Source organism: Sinocyclocheilus rhinocerous, unplaced genomic scaffold, assembly GCF_001515625.1.
Source record: "Sinocyclocheilus rhinocerous isolate Xijiao unplaced genomic scaffold, SAMN03320098_v1.1 scaffold550, whole genome shotgun sequence".
NCBI classification, from domain to species: domain Eukaryota; kingdom Metazoa; phylum Chordata; class Actinopteri; order Cypriniformes; family Cyprinidae; genus Sinocyclocheilus; species Sinocyclocheilus rhinocerous.
In genome coordinates this window covers 270,549-278,427 of record NW_015667382.1, presented here as the reverse complement: position 1 = coordinate 278,427, position 7,879 = coordinate 270,549, and the positions used below count along the sequence as shown (strand labels likewise).

The 7,879-nt window shown below is 36.3% G+C and overlaps 1 protein-coding gene across 2 annotated transcripts in view; it reads right to left on the bottom strand.

Annotated features, from left to right (window-relative positions):
• Positions 1-7,879, bottom strand: part of LOC107733906 (syntaxin-8-like) — an 85,977-nt gene that overhangs the window by 56,065 nt on the left and 22,033 nt on the right. The window contains exon 7 of one of the 2 annotated variants that reach the window (XM_016545751.1): positions 4,940-6,005. The exons of the other annotated variant lie outside the window; for it this stretch is intronic. Coding sequence (XP_016401237.1) covers positions 5,935-6,005 — 71 coding nt within the window. The 3' untranslated portion in view covers positions 4,940-5,934. Of the gene's footprint in view, positions 1-4,939; positions 6,006-7,879 lie in introns of those variants that run through there. 2 annotated transcript variants of the gene reach the window in all.

Sequence of the window (7,879 nt, the reverse complement as noted above, 5' to 3'; positions counted from 1 at the left end):
AAAACAGTATACAATATAAGAGACAATATACAAGGACAGTAACAACATACACAATGACATGAAGGATATGTGTGTTCATTCAAAGAAAGGTTTTCCTATGAATTAATTAGTAGAAAAGTCCATTTCTACTGTGCCTTATGCTTCTTGCTCTAAAAAGGTAGTGATTTTCTCTGTTTCGCATTCCTTCGGACAATAAACCCAGTGATATCAGCATTGGTTGCCATGGTGACCAGGGGCCTGGTGTCTTTCTGAGGTGTTAAGACGCATTTCGGGGGAAGGGTCTATAGGTCCTCATATGGCTTGTTAACTGAGGGGTGTTACAGAGTATTTGTTAAATATAGCTAACAAAATATATATTGTGTGTCTGATTGGTCCAGATGCTACAAGAGCACTGATTCCCTCTTTTCTTTATTAACATGACACGGAGAGCAGCAGGTGTACTATATTAATATCCAAATCACAGATCTAATGTTACACATCAAAATTTAACACAGTTGTTTGCATTCACTTAAGACATACCCATTTATGCGAATACTCGACAAGCCAGATATATTTTGAAGCAATTCAGTGTTGTATTTTAGGTAGCTTTCCATGCACGCAGGTGAGTCAGTCAACGAGAATAACACATTGAGATCTTTTTTTTGTGGCTTAGCCTATTGCATTTAAAAACTAGCTCTTCCCGCATTATTTTCTCATTTATGCATGTTATTTTTATAAAAACCAAAATGTGCGCAAATATATTGCTTTAAAGACGTTCATTATCTGGTAAGTAAGATTATCTGGAAACATCAGACGCAATTAAGTGCTTTGCTTCCAAAGTCATACGCAACTTTTGTTAATTAATATAGCATATATCAAGAGTACTTTATTTACAACAGTAAGTTAATATGTATGATTGGCCTATTTAGTAACATTTATGCAGAATCGCTTACATCAGCATCACAATGTGTCATAAAATAATTAGACCTATATTCCACATGCCTATTTCATATAGGCTATAGACTATTTAATTTTATTTTGGATATAGGCTATAATAATGATGCTGATGATGATAATACTAACACTATTACTAATAATAATAATAAAGAAAGGAAGAATATTAGGCTACATATTGGCCTGCATGGTATGTGCAGTATGGGTAATATAAGAATTCTTAATTCTTAAATTCAAAACAAAATAGGCCTATTAATATATTCATAATATCCATTTCTGAATATCCAAGGTTGCCATGGTCACGCAGGTTCGTGCATTAATGCTGCCTTCAAATGGTTGTCCCCTCCACCATGTTTAAAGTTTATGACCCGCCCAACTCAGAAACTCTTAGGAAACTTATATGATAATTCCGATAGCACGTGAAGGCAGCATAAACACATGGCCACGAGAAATAAATGTTGTTCTCTCAACATAAGAAGTCGTGCTCCCCCGAACATGTCCCCTACCTGCCATCTTTTTGATCATTTTGTCATGAAAAGATTTTTTCTTTTTTTTAAATAACACATTAGGCCTATATATAATGTTCTCTCAACATAAGAAGTCGTGCTCCCCCGAACATGTCCCCTACCTGCCATCTTTTTGATCATTTTGTCATGAAAAGATTTTTTATTTTTTTAAATAACACATTAGGCCTACATATAATTATCACAGAAACAAATCCACAGCTGAACCGCGGCAACAAGTAGTGGTGTTTTCGTAATCAGCGTAACCTATTTGAAGGAATCAGTTGAATGGATTGAACTCACTCGTTAAGACAGTGACTTGCCGCCACCTAGTGTCTGTTTTAGTTTCATATTAAATGTATAATTTAATTGATTGACATATTGACATATTTCTGCCTTCAAAATTTAAAACATTAATTTCATAACATTTTATGCATTTGTAGGCTAATTGCAGTGATGGCTCTGATGGCTTTTGTTGACACTGATTGGATTTTTACTAGTAACAGCCCTTTTTTATTTTAACTGAATTTATCGATTGGAATTAAGACAGTGGCATTCCATATTCATGATGCATACATTTAATACGTTTAAAAAAAAAATGCCCCTGGACAACAGTTTATGGGTTTGTTTCTGATGCCGTCAATGTTGTTTTTGGAAGTTACATAAAAAAAAAATGCAGTTAGCTCAAAAAGCTGAGGGCAGGACAGGCGCTGTTTGGATGAGCATGATGCTTGTATGTTCAGTGCATGGCGTGTGTGTTTCACTAGCTCCGTTCCCATGGACACCTTTTGTTTGACCTAATTCTGGATATTTCCAGCCTAAGAGGTGTGATTAATCCGTATCTAAAGCCGTGTCTACACCAAGAGAAGCCATTATAATCAGTTGATGCGGTGACTGTCCACACGGGAAGTGGCGCGAGGCGACAAATCTTCTACAGTAACTCATACCGCCTCCTATTCCGAATCTTGGAAACATGTGTTGTATGCGATGAAAGTGAAAGCTAAAAAAACAGCGCGCATAAGAAAGCGATTGCACGATTTTGTGAGCTTCAGCAAATGCACGCGATCACAGATTGCACGCTTCCCAGACGAAACAACCCCCCACGTGAAACTGAAATAATAACCCGTAATATAAGATTTTGGCCATATTGCCCAAGTCATTCATCCCACACTATCAACAGGCGCGTCATGTAGGCTACACTTCTTGTACGCCGTTTGGGCACCACAAGGTGTCACTGTGGCCTCAAAGCTTACACCTCGCCTACTCTGGCTCGATTGCTATTCCTGAGGTAAAGCACGTCCTCCTCATTACCCTACGGACAAAGAAATGTAGAAATAAATAAATATGAAAATAAAGAAATGTCGAAATAAAGAAATGTGGAAATAAAGAAATAAAGAAATAAATACATAAATAAATACATAAATGTGAAAATAAATAAAAGTGGAAATAAATAAATGTATAAAGAAAAAAAAGAAAAAATAAATAAATGTGGAAAAAATTTTTTAAAAAATACATAAGGAAATAAAATTATAAATAATTATTTATTTTTTTTTTTTTACTTTTCTTTGTATATTTCTTTATTTATTTTTGCTTTTTTTTTTACTTATCTTTGTACATTTATTTATTTATTTCTAATTATGGCAGGATTGGCATTCCATAGAAATCAGTGAGTGTTTAAAGTGTGGATGTACTAAGGATCTTCTAAACCTCCAAACTTCCCCTGGCTCTGAATGGGAACCACATGCTGCTGCATAGTATGGTTGTTACCTACTCACTCTATGGACTGCCCTGGGGCATAAGTTAACCTTCCCTCTCCTTAGTCCAGCGCCACAGATACATATTCCAAACCCATGTGGTTAACAAGTTAGCAATTAGCCCTGCACTAACAGAGCTACAATTTGCTCTTGCCATCACCCACAATGACAATCATGCCAGATTGGTGTGCAGAAAGAAAATATGTTAGGAGGGAATCCTTTCACCCTTAAAAACAGGTAGGGAGGGGGGTTTACAAAGGGAACTGCCAGCTGAAATTGCAGCCTCCTCACCACATGGCAAACTCACTTTCCCCATAATGTGGAGAGAGCTCCAGGGAAATATTACTGCCTGCATGAAGACGTTAAGAGAAGTTTACAGGCAGACCATACACATTCCTGCAGGCTTAGGCAACACCGCTTTAAAAGTAATACTGAAGGTTTGAGAATGTGTGTGTGAAGGAGTGATATTTTCACCCTTTTAAGAGCTCTACCATTAAAAGTCCTGAAAACATGGCAGGTGCGGGTCAACACATCCCAGGCAAGTGAGAGTTAGCTCCACCATTAAATAATCACCTAAAAGGTTCACTCTAAAATTAGATTCCATATATCCCCATATTGAACCCATTGACTGCAAGGAGTTTAATCGCTCCATAGATTCGAGGACAAGCCTGATACTCATACAATGCCCCACATCTGCACATTCCATTGGGTTTGATTTGTTTTGTACACTAATATTACTAAAAATTAGATCAACTCCTTGATCTGCCATTTCTTTCATCTTACATATTTTTATTATTTAATCAAATATCTCATTAGTTTGCATTTTTCCCTTGCCAAAATCTACAAATGAGTGTAAGCAACAAAACCTGGCAATGCCAGACAATCTGGTTGTCATTGTTTGAGCATTGACTCTCCATCAGAATGGAATCAGCATGGACATCTGGGTACGATCTAAAGTTACAAGGGGGGACTCCGATAACCTGATAGCATCTAATCCACAGGAAAGGTAAGGCAGAAGATTATATTTCTTCACTTTCATTCCCACTATTGAGCTTTTCACACTATTGTTAAACAAGAGCCAACCTAACCTTGGGCAAACATAATCCTAGATTGTCTCATTTCATACTGTTCATACATTATCAAGGATTAAGGTGTGGTCATTTTAGTGAAATTTTGTGGGTCCACTATCCATTGTTAATAGTGAAGCAATGCATGAAACACAGTTCATACCAAAGTCACTTTCAAAACAAGTAGGTTTCTGTTGGTCAACATTTTGCGTGACCAACATCAACCTGTTGATGTTTCACCCTCACATGAAATTCTAAATGTGTGGAATCCTACTAAAATGACTTTATTTCACCTACAAAAATTTGGTGTGCAACAATAAATGTGACCGCACCTTCATTCAAGTGTCAGGATTACACACCGGACATCTGTGTTAATGTTCTTATTTGCGTATAAGAGGTCAACATCTTTGATTGGATGAATGCAGATTGCAACAGGCAAGCAATTCGTTTCAATAACAGCTTGTCCATCTGTGAGAATTTCGACATGCAGCAAAAAACAAATAACAAGTCTCTTCTTTATTCAAGTTTGCACTTGCCATCACTGTTTGACATTTTTAATTTCGCCACAGATGTTAAAACTAAACATCGCATGTGAACGTCTCTGTGATCGTACAAAAAACATGAATATTTAATGAGGCAAGAACTTTTTATTTTATGATTAGTTGTCAGTTGCTAAAAAATGTGCTGTAACATTCTCCTAGAACTGAACTTAAGTATTAGAACTGTTACCAGGTTCATAACCAAAGGTTAAAAGTGATGCTAACCTGGTACAAAAAGGAAGTTTTGCTTAATGCAGTGCTAAAAATGGGTTTAAAAAGATGGTAACACAGGGTTAAAGACATGTGCGAGTATTTGCTGTCAACAAACATGTCCCATTCATATTCATACAACAAATTCTACTTAATTAGTAAAGTTTTACTAGTGCATATTATCAGTGTCTCTCATTTCAGTCACAAAATCAAAAGATAGAGATACATGAGGTAGCAATCTGATTCTGGATCCACATAGCCTGTGGTATTAATCAATCTTATACAGAAAGATCTATATACAGTGGCTGAAATGGAACAAAGAAAAGAACACAAGAAAGTATAAAGTTCTACTCTAAAACTCTTTAAAAACAGCTAAACAACTCAATTACAGCTTCACATGTAAGAAGAGTGTACATTCTCTTCCAGCTAATGAGACCTTACTGATAGATAATGTGCTTTTTGAATGCTGTGGACTACCATTAAAGTTTCATTACATGGCATCTCAATTTTAATGCGCTAAATTCCTCTGTGTTGTGAAAACACTATGTGCTCAATCTGTCGTCTCCTCCGATACGCTGTAGAAAATTATCGAGTTGTGCGTCTCGCCATCATTCATAACACATGAGCGCACTGACATCAATTCACGTCTGTAAATGTAACTTCCTGCCTTTTCAAAACAAAGACATTCGTTCAGACCCAAAGCGTATTTTTCTCAAAACAAATCTGTCTCGTGTTTTGACATGCGAAAAGTATCTAGAATGCCGCGAGAGGTGTAAAACATTTACCGCTCATCTTGGTCACACAGTTTGCAGAGCTCTAGATCACTTCTTCCTGTCGTCTGGGAATTCCTGCCACCGATGTTTAATGTGGGGCCATGTAGCTAACGACTGTCACAAGCACACATTCATTCCAGATGTATCACGCCATATCAAAGCCAAGATCCACTAAGCAGCACTGCGGCCTGGGTGACGGGAATACCAATTAGATGCTTTATGGCATCTATAAAAAACAAAAGAAAGAAATCTGAAATCTGAAAACAGCACTCTCAGCCTCTTAAATAGGCCTTTCAGTTTCTACTATGATCTTGTGGGTTCATTTTTGAAGGTAACTGTGAGGGTTTCTCTGCTCAAAGAAAATATTTTCTATGCTTTGTCCATGAAAGTAAAACATTTACCGCTCATCTTGGTCACACAGTTTGCAGAGCTCTAGATCACTTCTTCCTGTCGTCTGGGAATTCCTGCCACCGATGTTTAATGTGGGGCCATGTAGCTAACGACTGTCACAAGCACACATTCATTCCAGATGTATCACGCCATATCAAAGACTAAGCAGACTAAGCAGCACTGCGGCCTGGGTGACGGGAATACCAATTAGATGCTTTATGGCATCTATAAAAAACAAAAGAAAGAAATCTGAAATCTGAAAACAGCACTCTCAGCCTCTTAAATAGGCCTTTCAGCTTCTACTATGACCTTGTGGGTTAATTTTTGAAGGTAACTGTGAGGGTTTCTCTGCTCAAAGAAAATATTTTCTATGCTTTGTCCATGAAAGTGAGATCAGCTCTCCGTATGCTGTCCAAGTGGAAGGTTTTATGGTGGAGGAACACACGTATGTGATGAGTGATAAAGAACGAAGAATTTGTAAAGCTGTGGAAGGGTAAGATTCACTTCACTGACTGACCTGGGCATGCAGTTTCCCTTCTTCCTCACCAGCAATCCACCTGAAATAAGTCAGGGTTTTTTAACTTTTTGTCAAAGAACCCCTAATATTTTATGATCTCCTGACAAGAGACCCGAAAAATATAGGCAGCTATATATATTTTCATGTATAAACCCACATTTTACAGGGTGTGTGAAAAATATATATAAAACCATGTTGTTTACAAAGTTAAATAATCAGCTTTAATATTGTTACTATAGTAAAGCCAAAGCAAATTATTAAAATATTATCTGAAAAAATAAACACTGATTTTATATTAGGTGTGTCTTTTATCTGACCACTATTTAGATGTATAAACCTCTAGAGAAACATTTTCAATTTAACTCAAATTTATTTGTATAAAGCTTTAACAATAAATAGTATTCCAGGGCAGTTTCAGAGTTAAAGGAATAGCTCAGCTCAAAAATAAAAATTTTGTCAGCATTTAGACCTACTCACCCTTATGTCGTTCCAAACCTGTTTTATTTCTTATGTTGAACACAAAAGAAGATATTTTGAAGAATGCTGGTAATCAAACAGTTCATGCTCCCCATTGACTTGCATAGTATTTCATTCCCTACTATGAAAGTCAATGGGGACCAACAACGGTTCGGTTCTTTAAAATTCTTCAAAATATCTTCTTTTTTTCAACGTAAGAAAGAAATTCATATAGGTTTGGAATGACATGAGGGTTTTATATATATTTTATTTTGCAAACAACATGGTTTATATATATACAGTATCTCACAGAAGTGAGTACACCCCTCACCTTTTTGTAAATATTTTATTATATCTTTTCATGTGACAACACATAAAGAAATGACACTTTGCCTCACTTCTGTGAGATACTGTATATATATATATATATATATATATATATATATGTTCACACACCATGTAAAATGCAGGTTTATACATGAAAATATATATATAGATGCCTTTATTTTTTCGGGTCTCTTGTCAGGAGATCATAAAAGGGTGTCTTTAGCCCTATTCGGATGGTAATTGTTTCTCAGGGGGACGTAAGTGATTTTCACCATTTACAGGGGGTAGTTGGTGATTTTAATGCCATCCGAATCCAGGATGTCGGTGTTTTTCTCACACCGCAATATAATTTTAAAATGTGTATTATTATAAACAGATATATACATCGCGTATAATTATATACAACTATA